Source organism: Raphanus sativus, chromosome 4, assembly GCF_000801105.2.
Source record: "Raphanus sativus cultivar WK10039 chromosome 4, ASM80110v3, whole genome shotgun sequence".
In the NCBI taxonomy this organism is placed as follows: domain Eukaryota; kingdom Viridiplantae; phylum Streptophyta; class Magnoliopsida; order Brassicales; family Brassicaceae; genus Raphanus; species Raphanus sativus.
The window spans coordinates 13,388,185-13,409,951 of NC_079514.1; the positions used below are offsets into that span (position 1 = coordinate 13,388,185).

At 39.4% G+C, this 21,767-nt stretch overlaps 5 protein-coding genes across 7 annotated transcripts; 2 read left to right on the forward strand and 3 right to left on the reverse strand.

Moving 5' to 3' along the window:
- Window positions 1-9,058: 9,058 nt before the first annotated feature.
- On the forward strand, window positions 9,059-10,421 carry LOC108855284 (transcription factor TCP20). The gene has a single exon (XM_018629059.2). The coding sequence runs from the start codon at window positions 9,315-9,317 to the stop codon at window positions 10,272-10,274; it is 960 nt and encodes a 319-aa protein (XP_018484561.2). The 5' UTR covers window positions 9,059-9,314; the 3' UTR covers window positions 10,275-10,421.
- Window positions 10,422-12,269: 1,848 nt separating this feature from the next.
- LOC108855283 (actin-related protein 2) lies at window positions 12,270-15,057 on the forward strand. Its single transcript, XM_018629058.2, has 15 exons — window positions 12,270-12,448; window positions 12,572-12,682; window positions 12,760-12,894; window positions 12,970-13,041; window positions 13,133-13,211; window positions 13,331-13,380; window positions 13,451-13,554; window positions 13,650-13,718; window positions 13,812-13,875; window positions 14,003-14,071; window positions 14,161-14,244; window positions 14,345-14,403; window positions 14,501-14,567; window positions 14,650-14,733; window positions 14,829-15,057. Exons 1-15 carry the CDS (start codon window positions 12,407-12,409, stop codon window positions 14,907-14,909), a joined length of 1,170 nt encoding a protein of 389 aa, XP_018484560.1. The 5' UTR covers window positions 12,270-12,406; the 3' UTR covers window positions 14,910-15,057.
- On the reverse strand, window positions 14,992-16,218 carry LOC108855285 (uncharacterized). The gene is made up of 2 exons (XM_018629061.2): window positions 15,550-16,218; window positions 14,992-15,457 (listed from the first exon to the last, which is right to left on the reverse strand). The coding sequence occupies exons 1-2, from the start codon at window positions 15,725-15,727 to the stop codon at window positions 15,117-15,119; spliced, it is 519 nt and encodes a 172-aa protein (XP_018484563.1). The 5' UTR covers window positions 15,728-16,218; the 3' UTR covers window positions 14,992-15,116.
- Window positions 16,219-16,363: 145 nt separating this feature from the next.
- LOC108855328 (membrane-anchored ubiquitin-fold protein 4) lies at window positions 16,364-18,020 on the reverse strand. Of its 2 annotated transcripts, none has more exons than XM_018629122.2 (4): window positions 17,846-18,020; window positions 17,310-17,533; window positions 16,856-17,026; window positions 16,364-16,722 (listed from the first exon to the last, which is right to left on the reverse strand). In XM_018629122.2, exons 2-4 carry the CDS (start codon window positions 17,437-17,439, stop codon window positions 16,658-16,660), a joined length of 366 nt encoding a protein of 121 aa, XP_018484624.1. In that variant the 5' UTR covers window positions 17,440-17,533; window positions 17,846-18,020; the 3' UTR covers window positions 16,364-16,657. The 2 variants fall into 2 exon arrangements, with proteins under 2 accessions (XP_018484624.1, XP_056864781.1); XM_057008801.1 differs by having other exon boundaries at window positions 17,885-18,019.
- Window positions 18,021-18,265: 245 nt separating this feature from the next.
- Window positions 18,266-21,708, reverse strand: LOC108855327 (uncharacterized). 2 transcript variants are annotated; one of them, XM_018629120.2, is made up of 8 exons: window positions 21,568-21,708; window positions 21,160-21,281; window positions 20,565-20,812; window positions 20,290-20,409; window positions 19,990-20,146; window positions 19,421-19,560; window positions 19,286-19,321; window positions 18,266-19,196 (listed from the first exon to the last, which is right to left on the reverse strand). In XM_018629120.2, the coding sequence occupies exons 2-8, from the start codon at window positions 21,233-21,235 to the stop codon at window positions 18,435-18,437; spliced, it is 1,539 nt and encodes a 512-aa protein (XP_018484622.1). In that variant the 5' UTR covers window positions 21,236-21,281; window positions 21,568-21,708; the 3' UTR covers window positions 18,266-18,434. The 2 variants fall into 2 exon arrangements, with proteins under 2 accessions (XP_018484622.1, XP_018484623.1); XM_018629121.2 differs by lacking the exon at window positions 21,568-21,708 and adding an exon at window positions 21,402-21,556.
- Window positions 21,709-21,767: the final 59 nt, after the last annotated feature.

A 21,767-nucleotide genomic window follows, 5' to 3' on the forward strand; every position in this document is an offset into this window, starting at 1 on the left:
TATAGCTTGGTTTAATAACATAAAACTAGGTTTAATTTAAAATTTGACTAAACCATATTATATTTAAAATTCGATGGTCCATATTAATTAGTATGTCTTCATTTTTTATTTCATCAAATCTCAATCGTTTTGTCTTTGTAGCTGGTTTAACTTTATATTTACTAAAGGGATGCCTTTACTAAATGGTGTTTGTTTCAAGACAACTTTTTTGGGACTCAGTTTTGTGTGTGTGTGTTTGTTTTGGTTTCTTGGCTTCAAGAAAGAAATCATGTTTTTTTTTATAAACAAGAAAGCATGAGTAAGATTAAACAATGGTTGCATTTGAAATTTGTACTTGAGTAAAATTTTATATTTAACAATTATATTTTCTATAAAATATTTCAAAACATATAAAGTGGCACAATTTTTTTTAGTTATGCGATAAAGTCGTAAAATCATTTAGTAACAAAATCAATATGTAATATTACCTTTTTAAATTATTACAGATTATAATTTATTGTTATTATCAAAAATGTTTATGAGCTATGAAATAGATTAGATATAAATAGAACTCACTTAAATGTAATATAGGCCCAAAAAACAAAAGACAATAATGTCATTAATGAATTTTTTAGTTAGTTATATCATTAAGGATATTTTTAGAAAATTTTAACATTTCATTAAGGGCATAAAATGGGAACGGTCCCCTTTTAATGGTATTGATTTAAAAAAAAATCCTTTCAAATGCTTAACTTTTTTTTTAACTCGAAGAAAGTTGAGATATCGATAAAAACCAAAATCAAAGAACATAAACCAAACAAAATAAAACAAAGACATAAACAGAGCCTAAAACTCATCTATGTTCACAAGTCTATTCTTTTCACATTTCCAAAAAAAATTTGATATCAATGGAACTGACCTAAGGAATAAATGTCTTGATCGGTCCCAACCCTGAAAGGAACGTCACCAAACCATATTAGAACCAACAACATTAGAAACAATCAAGAGGTCAAATCTACACCAATTCCAGCAGCTGATATCCATGTGAAACTTGCATGATCAGAAACCACCACTATAACTAAGATACAAGGACAAAAGACCTTGAAACACTACTTGGGAAAACATCAAAGAAGACCATCAGCTCTTACACGCGAACATTCGCAAGACAGCCAAGTGACCTACAGAACAAAGACTTCACACCTCCTCGCAAGAGAAGAACTTAAGTCAAGTTAACTGCTTCGTCTAGAAACCATCTCTCAAAACCACAAAGGACCAAGATAAGGTTTAGTAGATACCTCCACAGCGAACATAAAAAAAAACGAACCCAAAAAGCCAACTTAGGATGCGGCGAAGTGACTGAAAACGCAAGAACCAAACAAAAGCAGTATTCCCACGACTTCAAGCTAATACCAATTCACCACACAAGAATATAAGTTCCGGTGATCGAGACGCTAAAAAAAACCATCCTTCCCAATGACAAAAAGCCGGCGATAGATATGCTAGAGGAGTCATCCTCTCCCGGAAACAGAAAGCCGACGGTAAAGAACTTTGAAAACCTCTTTCTCCAGAGTCTTAGCCGCTCCCGGTGGCGGTGAAAACCACCAACCACCGGAGTAAGAGAGAGAAAACCGACGACTACTCTTCTAACTAGGAAAAAAACTAATTTCAAACGCTTAACCTAATAACACTTTTTTAATATTACAAATCGAACATACACCCGCACGGGCGTGCGGGTCAAAATCTAGTATATGATTAAACCGGTTGCATGACAAGAAACTATACTGTACAGAGTTAGTTAAGGTATTAATAACTCTAATAATGAAAAAGTCGGCAATTAATCTGAAAAATTGTTAAGGAACTGTAAACTTGTAATGATGAAACTTCACACCCATTTGAATCGACCATAATTGGGGCACGATTGGTGGAGAAAATTGTGGCAGAAACTCTTGAGATTGAGTAATGTCAAATAATTCAATGATTGAGGAAGAAAATAGTTATATGAAAATAAAGGTGAAAGGTAAACATAAACAAAGGATATGGACTTGGGTTGAATAAATTGGATGAAAGTAACCTCGATTGAGACTAATCAATCAGATTCCACCAGTTTCGAATTAAAAAAAAGAAGTATAATTATATTTGATTTATGCACTTTTTCATCCGAAACTGTTTTATCCAATAAAAATCTATCAAAAACAATTATAAAAAGGTTGATAGAATACACTGAATCGATAAAACAATTCTTTTGAGAAACACGTTTAAAATATTAAAAATAATATGACAATTACAATTTCAAAAGAAATTAATGATGAAATAAATCCACATTGAAATTAAATTAGGTTTTATCAATATATTTGATACTATAATGATTGTGTTCCAAGTTTTTTAATAATCAAATTTTTTTTTGCATCACAATATGCTGTAGAATCATGTTTACATAATAAAATTTTGTAGATAAAAATAGCTATTTTCCTTTGATTAAATATGTTTTACGAAAAACCATTTTAATGAATTTTGCTTTTCAACCCGTCGAATGATAATCTTTGAAAAAATTATTGAATCAAAACGTATATGTTTTGATTACAAAAATTAGCGCAGAACAAAAATATTTTCATAAATTTAGGAAAAAAGCCATAATAAAATTATTATATTAAAAACAAAGAGGAAGACACTACTATAACAAAATTCTCAACATCTATCCTACAAAAGCCATTTGCGCAGACAAAAAAAATCTTCTTTTCTTCTTTTTTTTTGGCAACAAACAAACTGATTAATAACTTCAAAAGAGTAGTTTCAGTACAATCGAACAGAGCCAATGCTTAAAGCAGATTTCGCTAGTGAATCTGCTAATACATTGTGCTCACGTCCAATAAAAGACACAAAGAAGAAATCGAAAGAGAGGGATAGTAGCTCGATATCCATGAGAACTCCATAAAGCTCCACCGGATATGACTTCGAGTTTAAAGCTCGTACGAGCTCGAGAGAGTCGGTTCTAAACCAGACTTTGAGGAGGGATGTGCGCTTAGCTTCCGTGACTGCTTCTCTCATGGCCAGCGCTTCCGCCATGAGAGGTGATGAGACTCGCTGCAGGACGCATGATCCTTGTTCCAGAGCAGAGGCTTGATCGTCGACGAAGTGCCAGCCTAGACCCGCCTGCAAAGAAGACGCAGACCAGGCAGCATCGGAGTTACACAGTGTGACGTCCAGGCGCGATGGCGGTTGATCGAACCGGGGAGGGGCTTGCTTCGGGAGAGTAGCTGCTTGGTTCTGAGCCAGTAACCATTCTCGGGCCGCTCCTATTGCTATCTCCATGGATCGCTTCGCTGGTATAGCCCTGTTTTCAAAGACAAGCAAGTTCCGGGCATTCCAAATACCCCACATCAACCAAGAAACTAGATCACTCGTGATACCTGTGGGCGGTAAGCAAATCCAAGAGGAAGACGCCATGAGTAACTCGGGTGCTGAGGTTACATTGGAGAAATCGAGTTGCTGACCAAATGGAGCTAAGCCCCAAAGCTGTTGAGCAAAAGGGCATTCGATAAACAAATGTATGGTTGTCTCATGGGCGTTGCAGTGTGGGCAGGAGCCAGGTGTTGCGATTCCTCTGTTCTGCAGGTTGGCGCCTAGTGGTAGTGCTCCACGACAGAGTCTCCAAAGAAAGAGCTTGAGCTTTGGAGAGGTTTCTTTTTTCCATACATGTTTCTGCCAGTCAAAGTGGTTGATTTGTGGGGCCTGTAGTGATACATTCCTGTGATCCTCTCTCAGCGCATAATATCCTGACTTGACACTGTAAATGCCTGATTTAGTTCTCTGCCAGCAGTAGGAATCTTCTGCGTTTTGTATACTCGGTCGGAGGAGGAGAATCTGCAAGGCGAACTCCGGGAGCACCGTTTCCACCAGCTCCTGGTTCCATTGGCGTGAATCTCTTGTGAGAAGGTCCGATACATACAGGTCTCTGCCGCTTTCTGTCGGGGGCCCAATGGGGAGGATATGGGAGGTTGTAGAGATCCATGAATCCGACCAGACCTTTGTCGTGCTTCCATTGCCTATAACTCGTCCCAAGTAGAGGTTAAGGAGTCGACAACCTGCTGTGATTCCCCTCCATCCGTGTGAGGCTGAGGACACACATGGTGTAGATAGGAAGCTCGTGTTATAGCAGTACTTTCCGAGAAGTAATCTAGCAAGAAGGCTGTCCGGGGCTGTAAGGATGCGCCATGCATTTTTTGCGAGCATGGCTGTGTTAAAATCCTGGATGTCCCGCACTCCGAGACCGCCATCATCTTTATGTTCTGCGAGGGAGTCCCATGCTATCCAGCACATCTTCCTTTCGGATGGGTTTGCATCCCACCAGAATCGCGTGAGGGCGGATTGGATTTGATTGCACAGCCCGACCGGTAGAGGGAAGCAAGACATGGTATAAGTAGGGATCGCTGATAACACCGACTTCAACATAGTAAGTTTCCCGGCTGGTGATAATCGTCGTGTGGACCATGAAGCTGCTCGTCGTTTAATCCGCTCGACGATGGAAGAGAAGAGATCCCGTTTCCTCCTAGTGAACAACTCCGGAAGGCCAAGATATTTGCCCACGCCTCCTTCCTTTTCGATACCAAGGATGTGTTTGACCTGATCTCGGGTCACCTGTGGTGTTTTCGAAGAGAAAGAGATGGAGGACTTGGAGGCGTTAATAAGTTGTCCCGAAGCTTGTTCATAATCCCGAAGAATTGAAGCAAGAAAATTGCTGCATTCCGAGGTGGCTTTTGTGAAAAACATCGTGTCGTCGGCGAAGAGGAGGTGGTTGATTCGGGGACAGTGATGCCCTATCTTGACCCCGGTGAGATCACCACTAGCTTGCCCAGCTCGACATAGACCAGAGAGGACCTCTCCGCAAAGTATAAAAATGTAAGGGGAGAGAGGGTCTCCTTGGCGGATACCTCTATACGGTGTGACGTTCCCCAGCGCCGAGTCGTTAACCAAGAAGGAATAGGTAACTGTCATGATACACTGCATAACCCAGTTCACCCATATCTCATCGAAGCCTAGTCTCTCGAGAACTAGTTGTATAAAGCTCCACTCAAGCCTATCATAGGCTTTGCTCATATCTGTCTTGACCGCCATATAGCAATGCTTCTTTGCCTCTGATCCCTTAAGGTAGTGTAGGATCTCATGTGTAATGAGCACATTGTCCGCTATGGCTCGTCCCGGGAGGAAAGCCGATTGGTTCTCGGAGATGATATCACCTAGAACAGGGCGGAGGCGAAGTGACAGAATCTTTGAGATGATTTTATAGTATACATTGCACAGAGCAATCTGTCGAAACTCCGAGACCTTCACCGCGTTTTGAGTCTTTGGTATGAGACGCACGTGAGTGGTGTTGATCGTGTTGGGCATTACCCCTGTGATGAAGAACTCCCTGATCTCAGCTACAATCGAAGCGCCTATTGCTTGCCAGTTCGCTTGGAAGAAGGAGGCTGAGAAGCCATCCGGACCCGGTGCCTTATCCGGGTGGATCGCGAAGAGTGCAGCCTTGATCTCATGTGGGGTAGGGATACTCGTGAGGGTGCGGTTTGTTTCCGGAGATATCTTAGGCGACAGAGCCCTCTCTACTGTCTCTGAGCCCGCTGAACCTGCTGAAGTGAAGATCTCATCAAAGTAGCGGGCTATCTCTCTGGCTATTTGTTCCTCCTCGAATAGAAGTGAGCCGTGGGGATCTTCCATCATGGTTAGTCTGTTTCGGGCTTTACGGCCCTTCGAGACCGCATGGAAAAATCCAGTATTTTTATCACCAAGCGTCAGCCAAAGGAGTCTGCTCCGTTGTCTCCAAAAAGCTTCCTCCGCTTTGTAAGCCTCCATGAGCTCTTTATTGAGACCTGCAATGACGTCGTCTGTCGCCTGACCCGCCATCGCTGCATCCAATTTAATCCTGGTGGCATCAATGGCTAGTCGGCTGTTTCTGTGATGTTCTTTACTCCAGCTGACAATAGCCCTCCGGCATTCTGCAAGGCGCTGCGCTACCGTCGCTTGCGGCCAGCGATTCCAGGTTGCATCAATAAGAAGTTTTACTTCTTCCACATCTTTGAGTCGCCTGTCAAAACGAAAGATCCTACCAAGCTTTTTCTTTGCTGTGTCGAAGGTGGAGTGTACTGGTCTGTGATCAGAGCCCTCGAAGTTCAAGTAGTTACACCGCCCTCTCGGGAATGTATCATACCATGCACTGTTAGCCATCGTCCTATCAAGTCGCCAGTGTACCAGGTGGGTTCCTCTCTGGCCTCTCCAGGAGAGGCAGTTACCGGTATGTCTTAGATCAAAGAGATCGTTTCGTGCCAGGAACTCTCTGAAGTTCGAGAAGGAGCTTTCCGATCGGGCGCGTCCACCCGTTTTTTCCGAGTTGTCGAGAATCTCATTGAAGTCTCCGGTGACCATCCAGGGAGTTGCTCTGTCACTGGCCAATGCAGATATAGCTTCCCAAACTAACTGTCGTCGTGGAACCTCTGGTTCTCCGTAGATAAACGTTATGTTGAAAGATGCTCTCTTAAAGGTCACGAGCGTATCGAGGTAGTTGTGGGACTGAGCAAGAATAGAGATCGTAACTTCCTGAGACCAGAGTAAAGCTAGGCCTCCACCTCCCGGGCTGTGTGGTGACTGATCTTGAGACTTCATAGTAAGTAAACCTCTTCTTTTCTTCTATCTAGCTGATGATAAGGGCAACCACCACTGTATAATATATCAACTAGTTGATTTTATGCACTTACGAACGATTGAGATAAACACCCATTTTTTTCCACAGTGTTTTTTTTCTTCAACCTGTTCACATATATAGAAACAAGGGAAGAAAATGAATGTGTAGCAAGTCGGTGGTTATACAAAAAAAAAAGAGATTTTCGTATCGTTTATAGTGGACTTGTGTATAGAGAAGTGATTCAACTCAATTGCTAGATGCAAGACGCCATAGACGAAACCTCTCCCTATTATATTTGGAGATGGAACTTGTTAGTATGCTATGAAAACAATACTTGCGAGTTACTTACTATGAAGTCTCAAGATCAGTCGTGGAAGGTGGACTGATTCGTGTTTACTTTTTTTTGCTCAGATCGTCTTCAAATTAATTGTAGAATATTATAATACTATATGGTGAAATTAGAGGTAAAAACTAAAAAGCATCTAGGAAAAAAGATAAAGCAACTGAGAATTGAAGGAAAAAGACTAAGGCGATGGCATATATGGGCCCTTGTGTGTCTCTTGCTTTTGGAGCATAATTCAATCGGAAATTTCACATGCACCAACTAAAATTCTATATTTACTTTACTCCACCTGTCCACCAAGAATGAGCCATGCTGACTATTAGTTATGAAATTATCAATTATTTATATATACTTATAAATATGAACGACTAAAGTGATAAATTATAGGATAGGATTTATTGTGTTTAAAAATGCAATATAGACTACAGTGATAGATTTACCACCTCTCAAAGTCTTCATTTTAAGTGTGTAAATGTTTGTCTGAATATTGACCTATTAAGTCAATGTGTATAAAGTCGGTCATACTGAAAAGTATGGATATATAATGTGGTAAATCTGCATATATAAATATAAATTTGTAATGACATTGTAAAATATTGTTTTAGACTGTATTACTTGTAGAAATTCTTGGGGATGGAGAGTCGGTCATTAGAAAGTCTTCAAACATAACACATTTTTTAGTTAATTATTACTCCTCAAAGATTAGGCAAGAGACCATTTAATAAAACGTGATTATGAGCGCCATTAATATTAGATTCATGCCTTTGATCATAAAGAGTAGTTAACTCAGTTAAGATTAATTGAACTCCAAGACTTATGTGAATGATGATACGAGAGGTGCGCAGGTAAATGATGTTGTCGGTCCATAAATGATGGAACCTCAAAGTCATTCAATCTCTTTAGGGCTTGCCCTACAAGCTAACCAAACCCTCTGTCGCTGTGGATATGCCAATTGTCAAATATCCCATCGATCCACTTGATAGACTAGTTACTTCCTTCTTTGAGAAGACGTTGACTATGACTATTGTTTTAGGTAAGGTACGTATGTATCAGTGTATCACTATGTAAATTGTTTCTTCTTTTTCTTTCTTTGTTTTCTTATGGTAAAAGGAGACTATTTACCATGCAATCTTTTTTTTCTGTAAACCGGCTTTCATAAAAAGTAATATTTTTACCATGCAATCTTGTATTCTAGTATATAAAAAGTAATATTTTTAACAACGTAGTGAAAACAAATAATTCTGCAACATTTTTTTTGGCAATTCTATTATCAATTAAGTGTTTTATTTTCTTCAACTTACTCATTTGTAGTTTCAAAAAAAAACTTATTCATTTGTATTTGTGTTTCTTTTAACATAATCAGCAGTTTATTTCTCTCTTTTTTACTTACTGTGTTTAATCATATGATTAAGCAACAATGAGTAGTGTTAGATATGTTAAAATTACCCCATATATATGTGATATATCTTCATATCTAACTGGCCTCAGAGAAAGAGTCAACATAATGAAAAATAATTATTAATATATATTCATTGACTGAATGACATTCTTAATTACTATGGCTTTTATGATGTTAACTAAGAGGCATATAATGTTTGTCAAAAGAAAAAAAAAACTAAGAGGCATATAATACCGTATTCACTAAAATATCAGTTACAAGAACGTTTATCATTAAGATCTACTTTTTCTTCCACTATGAAGTCCTAACCAAATTAGTTACTGGACTAGACAAAAGACATTGAAGAAGTAGGGGCATGACGTGGCATTTCTTAGATTCTCAATTACTTTTGTATCAAAGGGATTAAATGTGAAACGGTCACACTACTTTTTCTTTTATAGGGTTTAATTGTTTGGTTACTTTGCTGGTTATGGTCTTAAAAAAGACAGTGTTTGGTGAGAAACCTAAGTAACTCAGTGTCTCGCTGTTATCATGTCTATGCAACAAACCACACACACACCCAACCAAAAAAGAAAAAGGTTAAAGAAAGAACGAAAAAGACAAAACTAAAGTCTTGTGCTTTTTAATGTTTTCTCATTTCTTTTTTGACCCATTTTAAGATCGAAAGATGATAACTTTTCCTTTTATTCTCCTCCATTCTGCATCGGGATCTTACGGGGTCTCATTGGATTTATAAAAAAAAAACTTTCAATTAAAAAAAAAAAAGAAACACAGTAAAAATATTATCAAAGTCGATACCTTTTTCTCATCGAAGTCACACACCACAAATTCTCCACAAACCCTTTTTAATTGAATCCGAGAGAAGAAGAAGAAGGAGGTAGTCTGGACCCTCTAAAGTCCCCACACAGTTCTCTTTTGATATGGATCCCAAGAACCCAAATCGTCACCAAGTACCAAACTTCTTGAACCCACCACCAAGAAGCTTAGGAGATGCTTCCAAGGACGACGACAATCATCATCATCATTCCAAACCAGCCGAGGTTAAGGATTTTCAGATCGTGGTCGCTTCCGACAGCAACAGCAGTAAGAAGCAGCAGCAGCTTGGTCCTAAGAGAAGCTCTAACAAAGACAGACACATCAAAGTGGAAGGCAGGGGTCGGAGGATCAGGATGCCTGCGCTCTGCGCCGCTAGGATCTTCCAATTGACTAGAGAATTGGGTCACAAATCCGACGGCGAGACGATCCAGTGGCTGCTTCAACAGGCTGAGCCGTCGATTATCGCAGCCACCGGTTCGGGAACCATACCGGCCTCTGCTTTGGCCTCAGCCGCTGCTGCTGCTGTCTCTAACCACCACCACCATCATCATCTTCAAGGTGGGTCTCTCACTGCTGGTTTGATGATCAGTCATGAGTTAGTAGACTCTGGTGGTGGGTCTAGTAGTGGTAGGCCAAATTGGGGAGATGGAGGAGGTTCTAGGTCAAGTTTACCAACGGGGTTGTGGCCAAATGTAGCTGGGTTTGGAGCTGGTGTGCAGACCACAGGGCTGGTGAGTGATGGAGCTGGTTACAGAATTGGGTTTCCTGCTTTTGATTATCCTGCAGGAGCTATGAGTTTTGCATCCATTCTTGGTGGTGGTGGTAATAACAATCAGATGCCTGGGCTTGAGCTAGGGTTGGCTCAGGAAGGGAATGTTGGTGTCTTGAATCCACAGTCTTTTGCACAGATGTATCAGCAGCAGATGGGTCAGGCTCAGGCTCAGGCTCAAGCTCAAGGTCAGGGTAGGGTTCTTCACCATACTCTTCAGCATAACCCATCACATGAAGAGCATCAGCAAGAGAGTGGGGGTGAGAAAGATGATTCTCAAGGCTCAGGGCGTTAAATTATGTTTTTGTTTTTTGTTTTTATAAAACATTTGATTTTCTCTTGTGGATTTGAAAAGCTTTTTGGCTTTTTTTTTTTTGTTTTTGTTTGTGATAATATTGTGTTGTAAACTAGCATGGAGAAGAAAAGAAAAGGTTAATACTGAGTGAGAGTGAATGTCTATGCTTTTTGAAACCTCTGATATCTTCTTCAGTTTGATACTTTCAGAGGATGATGATGAATGAGGCAAGAGAGACTCGAAGAGCTTTTTTTGAGTGTTTGTGGCATTTCTTTTTTTTGGCAGTTGTTGGTTGAAACTTGCAGGTGGGAGGGGGGAGGGTTGTTAATTGACTCAGCAAGAGATTGTTTGTGCCTTTATTGAAGCTTTGGTGTCTCTAAGTTTGATCCCATATAGGCTTGTTTTTCACTTGTTCTGTGTGTTGTTGCTTCTTTTAAAAGAACCGGCATTTTGATAGTACAATGGTAATGTATTACAGTTTTTTAAACAAGGATGGAAGAAACTACTTATAGCTCTTCTCTGTGCTCTTCTATAGCATATATCCAGTGGTCTTCCTTTGTCAACTCGACCTCTGTGAATCAGCTACGACTACGTTTTATGTTCTGGATTCATTGTCTCTGAGGCTTCAGTGGAGTTTATTGCTCTCACAGAGTATCCTTTGGTTGGTCCATGCAAAGCGCTAGAGAGAAACATAACCCACACGTAAAGCTGTCAAATGGGCTGTCCAGAGCCCATTTGGGCTTGACCAAATTGTCCATGGGCGAAATGGGCACTATTGGTTGGTCCAATATGGACAATGGTCCAAAAAATGTCCAAACCCAAAAAAGACCATGTCCAAATGGTCAAGCCCATGGACACCCAATCCATTTTTTTGTATTGAATCTAAACTATATATACTTATTGTTTCATTTTCATATTTAAATTATTTATTTGTACTTATTTAAATTTTATAAAATCTGTAATTATTTATTTGCACTTATTTAAATTTTATAAAATCTGTAATTATTTATTTGCACTTATTTGCATAAGAGAACATAAGAGCATAAGAGAACATAAGAGCTTCGATGAACCCTTCTTATGAGCATAATCCTTATACTAGAAGCTAATCCTAATGACCCAACACACCAAAGACTCTTTACCTAGATGAATCAATCACAAAGCGTAGAACCATGAATCAATCACAAAGACTCTTATATGAACTTGTTAAAACTAGTTACGGAGACTGATCAATCAACAAACCCACAATATTAAGATGGAGCCAGATCAATCAACAAAACCCACAAACCAGAGACTCTTTAATCACGTTACGGAGATGGAGCCGACTCTTACTTGAGAGAGAGGTCGCCGGAGATGGAGACTAAGAGTGAGAGAGATCGCCGGAGAGCTTGGTTTGATTTAACAAAGGTGGAGGGTGATGAGAGCGAGCTTTGTCTGATGCAACAAAGATGACCGGAGCTTCGCCATGGAGGGTGGTGACCGGAGATTCGCCGTGGAGGGTGATGACACTAAGAATTGATTTTCTAGTGAACCCACAAACCCAGATCAGTCAATGATGCCATTGAAGGAGAAAGAAGAAGAAGAGTCGAGAGAGGAGAGATGAGAGAGTCGATGAATTGATTTTTTATTTGTCCCCAAATTCACAAAAAACCTAGAATTTTAGTAATTTGGGCTTGCCCAATGTCCAATTGGTCCTAGACCATATCGCCCATGGACATATCGGTTGTAGGCCCAATCGGACCGTGTGATGTTTGGGCCTGACGATGGACCGTCCACAACAATTTACCCATGGTTTGCCCATGGTCGGCCCGACCATTTGACGGCTATACCCACACGCTTGGAAAAGGCCTCGTGTCAAGGCCCATGAAGAGTTTCATATATAGCCCAAAAAGAGACGCCGTTTTTGTATTGATCATTTGAACTACAAGCCGTTTTGTTTTGCAGAGTAAAACGACGCGCATGCTTATAGAGAAATGAAGGAAACAATGATGAAAGATCGATCGCGACCAGTTACTTACCTTACCGGTCATGTCAGAGCAAAGCGGAAACCAAAGTAGAGAGAAGAGTAGTGGTGATTCATTCGCTTCTATTATATTCCAAGACAAGTTCTCATCTTTTCTAAAGATCGAAACAAGATGGACAACAAAAACGTCGTCGTTTGCGACAACGGCACAGGCGTATGCTTCCTTCTTCTCATTTCTCATTTTCTTGACTCTATTTTTTTTCGTGATCCTCCTCCTCTTATATCTATTGCCGTTGTCTCTGATAATCTGATGTTGTGTTTTCTGGCGATTTTTCAGTATGTGAAATGCGGATTCGCTGGAGAGAATTTCCCGACATCTGTTTTCCCTTGTGTCGTGGGAAGGCCGTTGCTTCGTTATGATGAATCACTCATCGAGCAGCAACTCAATGTTGGTTTTGTGACTTTTTGATCATCAAAGTTTACATCTTTTACTTTGCATAACATTGTTTGTTTCTTTTATTTTAGGATATAGTGGTGGGGGAGACTTGCGCTGAGCTCAGGCATCAATTGGATATAAGCTATCCTGTCCACAATGGTATTGTCCAGAATTGGGAAGACATGGAACATGTTTGGGATCATGCTTTCTACAACGAGTTGAAAGTACTTTTTTCTTCCTTCTTCGGGAAATTTGGTTTTAAACGAATCTTAAAAATCCTCTTTTGTTGTTATTGATAGATCAATCCATCAGATTGTAAGATATTGCTCACGGATCCACCTCTTAACCCCTCCAAGAACCGCGAAAAAATGGTATGATATATATTGTCAGAGTCGTGGTGGTGCCAGTTGCATTGATGCTTGTTGGAGTAGTAAGGTAACTGATTCGAGCTCTGTCACACAGATTGAGACAATGTTTGAGAAGTACAATTTCGCCGGCGTTTTCATTCAAATCCAAGCCGTTTTGACTCTCTATGCTCAAGGTGCTTATGGAGATTCTTCTTCTTCAAGGTTTATATTTTCTTTAGTGTGTTTGTATAGTCACCTGTATATAAAGATTTATATTTATTAAATATTTTTATGTTTAAATTATTGGTTTCAGGTTTGTTAACTGGTTTGGTTATTGATTCTGGTGACGGTGTTACTCATGTGGTAAGCTACCAAATCTCTACCTTTTTGGTTCGAATGTCGCTTATAAAGGCACTTAACCCTCAAATCTTAGGTTCCGGTGGTTGATGGTTACTCTTTCCCTCATCTTACCAAAAGAATGAATGTAGCTGGCAGACACATTACAGCTTATCTTGTTGATCTCCTTTCTCGACGAGGGTGAGAAACAATTTCAAATGTTGAAACTTGATTAACAACATTTTTTAATGATATATAATGTAAGCTGAATAAATATTGTCTTGTCTGTTCAACAGATATGCAATGAATAAGACGGCTGACTTTGAGACTGTTAGGGAAATTAAAGAGAAGCTCTGCTATATAGGGCATGTGACCTCCTCTTCACAGACAGTTTTCCTCTTAATATCTGAGTAGCAATGCATTACAAGAACTGTGGAAATAAAGCTATTTGTTTGCAGTTATGATTACAAGAGAGAGTATCAGCTTGGACTTGAGACAACCATCCTTGTTAAGAATTATACTGTGAGTTCTTCTGTTCTAGAATTAAACTGTCCGGAAAAGAAACTTGCTTATGTTAAGCTAATAGAATCCTAGATTCAAAGATTATCTCACAGTTAACTAATATGTTGAGTGTTTGTTCTGTGATCAGCTTCCAGATGGGAGGGTGATCAAAGTAGGCACTGAAAGATTCCAAGCACCTGAAGCGCTTTTTACACCTGTATATACCTTAATATCCAGCTTTTTGCCAATTGTTCTTTCTTGAGGCTGATCACAGAACATAATCTTTTCCTCTTTTAAATTTATTAGGAACTCATTGATGTTGAAGGTGATGGAATGGCAGACATGGTTTTCCGCTGTATTCAAGAAATGGATATTGATAACCGCATGACGGTACTTGAGCCTCTCACGCTTGTTTCTTATTTCAAAAGAAAGATTTAAACAACTAATCTTAGTTTTTTTCTCAAACCCTTTGCTCTTTTTGTTTTGACAGCTCTATCAACACATAGTTTTAAGCGGAGGAAGCACCATGTATCCAGGATTGCCTAGCCGGTTTGTCTCTTCTTCTTCTTTTCGTGTGTGTGTGTTTCTTTCATAATCCAACAAGAAGCTCAATGGCTTACTTTTAATGTGTTCTCTTTGTTTCAAGTCTCGAGAAAGAAATCCAGGATCGGTATCTCGATACTGTTCTAAAAGGAAACAAAGATGGCTTGAAGGTAAAACATCCCGTTAAGTTCATGATCAGTGTCATTTCCATGTTTTCTAACATATCCTTTTGTGTTTTTTGGGTCAAATCAGAAACTCAGATTGCGGATAGAGGATCCACCTAGAAGGAAACACATGGTATACCTCGGAGGCGCTGTTCTTGCAGGGATCATGAAGGTTAAAAAAAATGCTCTCTCTCTTTCACAACACGAAACTCTGAAACTAAAATGATTGTTTAATAGAAATGTTGTTGAATGGTTTTTATGTTGCAGGACGCACCAGAGTTCTGGATCAATAGAGAGGACTATATGGAAGAAGGGATTGGTTGCTTAAATAAGATGAGTCAAGCTTGATGATACACTCTAAACATCAAAACTCTAGCTTAACTTGTGAGGACTGTTATTGTCTCTTAAATTTTTGTTATTTGTTTTTGGCTTAAACAGAGACGCATTTTCAGTTATTGATTAAATAAAAAACGATCTTCTTCGTGCTGCTAGACAATATCTCTGAGTAGAAGCAACATAGCCAATAACAGTCGAAGATAATTGTTTAAAAACCCTCTATTTCTTGCCACACAAGGCAAGATCCCTCTTGAAGGGTCTGAAATTCAAAGCATTGAAACCATAGATACAGAGATTAGACCGTTTAGACTTAAACACGACTTGATCCGTGGTGGTTCTATAACCAGGCACGTTGCAAGAAATATCCGAAGAGCTTCTTCTCCCGACCAAACTCGCTTGACAAGAACTCGCTAGACTGTCCACGTCAGCGCAATCTAGAGAAGTTATGGCTACCTTGTAGAGTCCGAACTCGTTAGTGGTTCTGTTTGAAGAGAATGTTACCATCTCGTTTGTTCTCGATGAAGCTGATTTGAATCTGCAGACTATTCTCACTTCCACGCCTGCATCAGGAAAACGTTAGAACCAGAGTTTTTTTTTTGCAAGAGAATTAAAAGAGATCTTCTTAGTGATGGTTTTGCCTTTTTTAAATTACCGGACATGAAGTAACTGTGTGTGGAGAAAGTGTTGTTGGAGCAGACATCGCAGTAAACAAAACCCATTACAGTCACTTCTGCCTTTGGCTTGGCTGGTGAATGTTTGGGAGAAAGAGAGTTTACTACTAACAGAAGTTGCAGAAGAACAAACAAACACATTATCAGTTTCTTCTCCATCTTGAAAACAAGTTTGCTTTCTGCTTATGTAGTTGTTGTAAGAAGGATAACGGAACAGTGTGTTTCTGAAGAATCAGACAAGAAGAGATGGGAGTAGCTCCACAAAACTAGCTTCAAGCTTCAGTGATATTCACTTATTCCTTTATATACAGAGATTCACGCAGACGTGTATCTAGCATTAATTCTGAGGAAGTTGTGGTGGGGGTCCAAAGAGAGGGCGCATTTTGAGTGAAGATCATAAATGAGAGGAGAGGAATAGAATTGAATGCAGAAGCAGAGAAGATAGTGGAAACACACTAACTGAAAGTGAAGGTTATAAATGAGAGCATTAAGTGGAAGATAGTGAAAACACAGTGAGAAGTTAGGTGAGATGACAGTTAATGAGACCTCATGCTCTTTGTTTCTTCTTGAGTTTTGTATATGATTCCCAAATATTAGCTATCTGTAAAGGAGAAAGTGAAGAGAAAGGTAATGCCACTTATGTCTTATGCATGGACAATATATACTTTACACATCAAAGAGTGTTTGCACCGGTTTATTACTGGTCTTTGGTTAGTGATGGACCGGATAAAGATTTGTTGAGACAAGGTTTGGTCAAATACTGATGGAGAAAGAAAATGAACAGGTCTTAAGGTGTAGAGATGAACAGAGCTGATATACTATAGAATTCTTGGAAACAAAAAACAATTCTACTCTTTATATTAATGTTTCTCCAAACAAGAGTACTCATCACAGTGCAAGAGAAAAAAATACTTCAATAGACGCCAATGATGAAAGCTTTCTTTGAACTTCTGATGAATACAAAGTATGAAGCGTGAAAACGGTAATTTATGTTTTAGGGTCTTCTGGCAAAAAAACCACAATGAAATAAGACTTCAAATACGCTTTTAAAGCCTTCTCTTTCAGATTTGAGGTTTGGGACTTATTTTCTCACATTATGGTACATGAGCAAAAGCTTCTTTGTTGAGCTTCTTCTTCCTCTTCAATTTTCTTCTCTGCAATGGATGAAAAAAAAAAAAACAACCCCCAATGATATTAGGAGTTTTGCACTGCTAACTTTCAAGAACTTCTTCTAAGCATTCATTTCACAAACAAGATGTCAGAGATAAGAAATCAAGAGAACCAGACCTGGTCTTGTTTTTGTTGGAGACGGTTGCACGACAACGTGCATTGTAATGACGGATTTAGGGAGATCATCAAATGGAGCTTTACACTGCGCAACAGTTTTACCATTCTCCAAAATCTTACCAGCATTTATCAACTTAATGTCACTAGCTCCTTTTGGAACAATCTTCTTGTCTAGAAAACAACACAATTAAAAAAAAACCCAAAATAGATTATTAGTCAACAATTACCAATAGTATTTGTCCTAGACTCTTAAAAGAGATGTTTGGTAGGTAAGGCTAAGTGATTAGTAATGCAGTCAGATCTATTACTGCTAGCCTACATTTTTGTCTGTCAAGCCAAAACTAAAGAAATTGTTCAAGAAATGGACGAAGCAAACCTAGTAAACTTTACTCTGACACTAAGAACTAAAGCAATCAAAGAGAACTTGGTACTAAAGACCTCTAACTAAGATCACCTTTAGGCCATTCAGAGACGAGTCTCTCTTTGAGCATTCCTACGGTGGCGGTTGGAGAGTAGTGAAACGGACCAACATCTGAACCGTCATATAACCGGAATTTAAGCTCTACCAAATCTTCCTCCGGCATTTGATTTCTCTTTCCTCCCAACCAAACACACACAAAACTCTCAGATGATTTCAAAAGAAATAATTCAAACCCAAATGAGAGACCTCAGCTTTCCCTGTAATAATATGAGCAAAGAGAGATTGTCAAATTCTAAAGGATCAATTTTGAAAGCAAGAACTTGGCCCATATAAGAAGAGCGGTTCATCAACTACTACTACTACAAGGAATAAAAAATCCATTAACAAGGAGAAATATTTTTCCTAAAAATCAAAACTTTAAAACAAACGTTCAAATCAATCTCCCAAGTCTGTTAAATTTCTCATTCAATCAGTAGAAATAGGGAAGATTTGTAGAGTTCATTAGACACCAAGATCCTATAAAGAGAATGTTTTGAGAAAGATAAAAAAAGGAGAATGGGACACTAAACCTTAAGGGGGAAAGACAGAGAGAGAGAGAGAGATCTAACAAGCTGCAGAGTCTTCTGGATTTGCTAGGTTTGAGGTCTTGAGACTGGGAGATCGAGAGGTAAGGAGACAAACACTTTAAAAGGGTTATGACATAACCTTCAAAGTCTTTGGTCGTATTGCTCTCTCTGCTTTTGTGATGTTGGATTGCCGCGTTACAGGGAATCCCTGACGAGTAGAAGGAAAGATAAAGACAAACAACTTTGTGGAAAAAAAGTATGCTTTTTTTATTAGTCAAAAAGAAAAATCTTGGTGGCTTTTTGACCAGATTTGAAAAGAAGAGTAAACTTTGGTCCAATCTGGCTTTTACTTTTTGTAATGACCGCCATGTTATAAGAACCTTCCAAAATTCAGAAAGCAACTGTTGAAAATCTCACAGTAAATGACAAATATGTGCAGAGAACATATAGTTAGAGAGGAGTGTTTGAAGAAAGCATACACAAAGCGAATTCCAATAACGCAAATCCTATCAAACACTCATTATAACTGTACTTTAAACAACAACAAAAAGTGAGCCTTTTTGGCTCTATAAACCCTACAGGACGGATTCTTCTACTGCCGAGAGACAGGTGTCATAGAGACGGATGGGTTGATGCCATAGAAACCATCTTGTCCCTGAAACTTCTGGTATGAATTATCTGATGGTGCAGAGGTTGTTGGAAGTGGGGTGAGCTGAGGAACCCAATGACCTTGTTGTTGTTGTTGTTGTTCTTGAGTGGATGCAGAAGTGGTTGCTATAGTGTAGTTGAATGGTGTCTGGTTTACAGGACCAGGAGGCTGTAACGGCTGCAAGTACTGAGGTTGAAGCTGGTATGGTGGTGGTGGTGGAGGCGGAAGCAGTTGAGGACTGGTGGTGGCTGTGGATGTTGTTGCAGCGTTCTGTTGTTGTTGTTGCAGCTGCTGGAGATAGGACTGGTCATGGTTTTGAAGCTTGGGCCTTTTCTCTGGCGGGTACTCGTCGGATGATGGAGTTCCTGTTACAGCAGGTGGGTTGTTTCCGATGATGCCTTCCGAGGCTAAGGAGGAGAGAACGTGGGAGAGCATCTCCGCTGAGGAGGTTGATGCGGTTAGCCTAGCTACCACTGCGGCGGCTGCGGTTTTTCTCGGGTCTACCACTGATTGAGTTGGTGGGTTCGAGGCAAACATGAGTGGAGCAGATTGTTCCACATCGATGTGTGTGAAGCTTTGTGGTGCTGATGCAACCGGTGAGACTTTGATGGCTTCTTCTTTTGTAGGAGGAGGCTGTGAACTACTACCATGGTCTAGAAGCTGTTTGCAGAGATCAGCAGTTCGGTCTGATTGAAACCGAGCAATCTGAAATTGTACCACAATGAATAGCAATCTAACTAACCATCATATAGAACGTGAAAAGTAATATCATGTTTGTTAGTACGAATTCAAACCTGGAGGTGGTTACGGACTTGCTCAAGCTTGAGTTCCTGGAAAAAAAGAAAAAAAAAAGAAGGTAAGGTCTTTCATCTTTGGCAGGAGTAACACCAAAGATGATAATTTTGTTAGCAGTCGTATAAATAAGAAACCTGTTCTTGTAAAGCTTCTCTTAAATGAGAGATAAGACTTGTTCTGGATGTCTCCACTACACTTAGCTGTTCGATGCAGTTTCTCAGTATGGCATGTTGTCCCTGCACCTCCTTTACCACCGTGGGGCCTGGGGTGTGTCCTGTTTAAAGCAACACTCAACAAGTAAGATAACGAAAAGAACGCATGGCTGATGAATGTGCGAAACAAGAATTGGCTTTTCTCTATCCAAAAAGTCATAGTAATCAGAACTGTAACAAAATTTATCAAGGATCCAAAATTAACCAAAATGTGCAAGACTTATAAATATATCATGGATTCTTATAAATTTGTGGATTCTCTCAAATTAAATATGATCTGGCTTATTAAAAAGTAAGATTCACCACCATACAAAAACAATGATGTGGGAAGAGCTATTTGGAAACTATTAAAGATTCCGGTTCTAGTACAAAGGGTATGTGGTTAGAAAACAGATTAAGCAAGTTGAGTTCTTTAAAACAGACGACGTTTGTGGCTTGTCACTTGATAAATAAAAGCATATCGACACATCTGAAGCAATGGACGGTGATACCTGAACTAAGATCTTTCTCAACCTCCTGCGTTGTTCTCTCAAGGTAACCAGCAGCACTAGTACATTTCCCAATAATGACATCCTCATCAATCTGAACGCCATGAAGAGCTTCAACAGCAGATACTACTCTCTCCAAGGGACTTCCATTTGCCTGTTTCTGTTGAACAGACATCAAATAAATAGCAAAAGCTTATAATGCTGCTAACTTGGAAGAACTCCTAAGTAAATGACCAGTGGATCTTATTGACAAATGAACTCAAAAGGTTCGCAAATGGTTTTATAAGAAACTCTTTGACTTACAAGTTTAAGTGGCACAAGTGCTCCGTTCCTGGCTCCATTTTCAGGCTGCTTTCCCAGAATCTCTTCTTTGAGAATTTGTCCATGAGATCCAAAAACTTTCCTTTCTTCCCATATATTAACCTTGAAGAGAAAATTTATAACAATTAGCATAGCAGTTCTTATGCCAAATTACTCAAATACAATTTCAGTAACTACTAGCCTTTTCATCTTCACCCAAAGGCAAGACACGGATAAAAATTCAGATGGTTAGACAAAAAGTTAAAACTCGGACGTACCAGTCGACGGACAGCTTTTCTTGCAAAGTCATCACCGTTATCAATCACATCACGAAGAGCCTCGGGGAGTACTTTCCAGAACTCACCAACAAACTCTGAACCTTTCCTCCTACTATTCTGCAAGATATCATTCGCGAGGTACAGATACGCCAACCGTTGCTCACGCGGGGAACAGTGAAACTGCCTGCCCCATGTTTCCACAACATGTTTCGCCTTGTTCATGTGAAAGATACACCAATGCGACAAAGCTGGATACTTACTGTCAAGGAAGAGACACACCATGATAGTATATACAATGCAAAGTCGGTTAAGAAACCACAACACATGTGAAAACTATCTCTAGTCCACAATATCACATCAGACGCAAAAAAAAAACAAAAAGCCTCATAATTATTTTCCGAGCACCCATTTAACCACAAGAAACCAATCAAAGTACAAAGCTTTACCACAACCGAAGAGTATTAGATAAACTAGGACCCCATTTAACTACAGGAAACGAATAAAAGTACAGAGCTTTTTACCACAACTAATATCAGTAGATAAACCAGAAACCAATAAAAAGAAAAACAGTTTACAAATTTTTTGGAAAGGATACTCTCAATGCTAGCTTGAGAATTGTTGAGTTTAGAAAGCTTCTCAACTAATATCTGAGCATTAAATGAACTACCCATTGTTTCCACCAGCTCCAACAACCAGTGAGTGACGCCTTTCTCGAGTCTACAGAGAAACATACACAAAAAGAAACAAGCTTTAAGCATAATCAAAGCATATAACTAAATTTTGTATACTATTATAAACATGCTTTTAAACAATAGAGAGAGAGAGAGAGAGTAAAACCAATTCTCAAGTAGGCGCAGACAAAAATAGAAAGTGAGTTTAAACATCAAAACCAGTCTAAACCCTAATGTCCGAGAGATTTAACCGGAAACCTATCTCAGGCTCTCAGCAGAAAGCAAATACGACAAAAAAAAACAACGAGCGCGAGAGTTTGAGAGGAAAATACAGAGGAGCAGGAGACTATTGTTGCGATGATGAGGCTCGAAGTAGACGATAAAACGGCGCCGTTCTATCTGATGACTTGCTCCTAGAAACCGCCGGCGAAGTCGAGCAGTTGAAGAGAAAACTTGGAAACAAACAACGAACAATCTTCGTCGTTGTGGTTGATGTTTGATGACCCACCACCACCGTGGTGGGCCGTTCATA

Coding starts and splice junctions, on each gene's coding strand:
- LOC108855284 (XM_018629059.2), top strand. CDS start 9,315: ATGGATCCCAAGAACCCAAATCGTCACCAAGTACCAAACTTCTTGAAC.
- LOC108855283 (XM_018629058.2), top strand. CDS start 12,407: ATGGACAACAAAAACGTCGTCGTTTGCGACAACGGCACAGGC. Junction 14,245..14,344: donor ATATTGATAACCGCATGACG/GTACTTGAGCCT, acceptor TTGTTTTGACAG/CTCTATCAACACATAGTTTT. Junction 14,734..14,828: donor TTCTTGCAGGGATCATGAAG/GTTAAAAAAAAT, acceptor TTTATGTTGCAG/GACGCACCAGAGTTCTGGAT.
- LOC108855285 (XM_018629061.2), bottom strand. CDS start 15,727: ATGGAGAAGAAACTGATAATGTGTTTGTTTGTTCTTCTGCAACTTCTG. Junction 15,458..15,549: donor ACACAGTTACTTCATGTCCG/GTAATTTAAAAA, acceptor TTCCTGATGCAG/GCGTGGAAGTGAGAATAGTC.
- LOC108855328 (XM_018629122.2), bottom strand. CDS start 17,439: ATGCCGGAGGAAGATTTGGTAGAGCTTAAATTCCGGTTATATGACGGT. Junction 17,027..17,309: donor CGTCTCTGAATGGCCTAAAG/GTGATCTTAGTT, acceptor GTTGTTTTCTAG/ACAAGAAGATTGTTCCAAAA. Junction 16,723..16,855: donor TCCAACAAAAACAAGACCAG/GTCTGGTTCTCT, acceptor CATCCATTGCAG/AGAAGAAAATTGAAGAGGAA.
- LOC108855327 (XM_018629120.2), bottom strand. CDS start 21,235: ATGGGTAGTTCATTTAATGCTCAGATATTAGTTGAGAAGCTTTCTAAA. Junction 20,813..21,159: donor TTCTCAAGCTAGCATTGAGA/GTATCCTTTCCA, acceptor GTAAGTATCCAG/CTTTGTCGCATTGGTGTATC. Junction 20,147..20,289: donor CACTTGTGCCACTTAAACTT/GTAAGTCAAAGA, acceptor TCTGTTCAACAG/AAACAGGCAAATGGAAGTCC.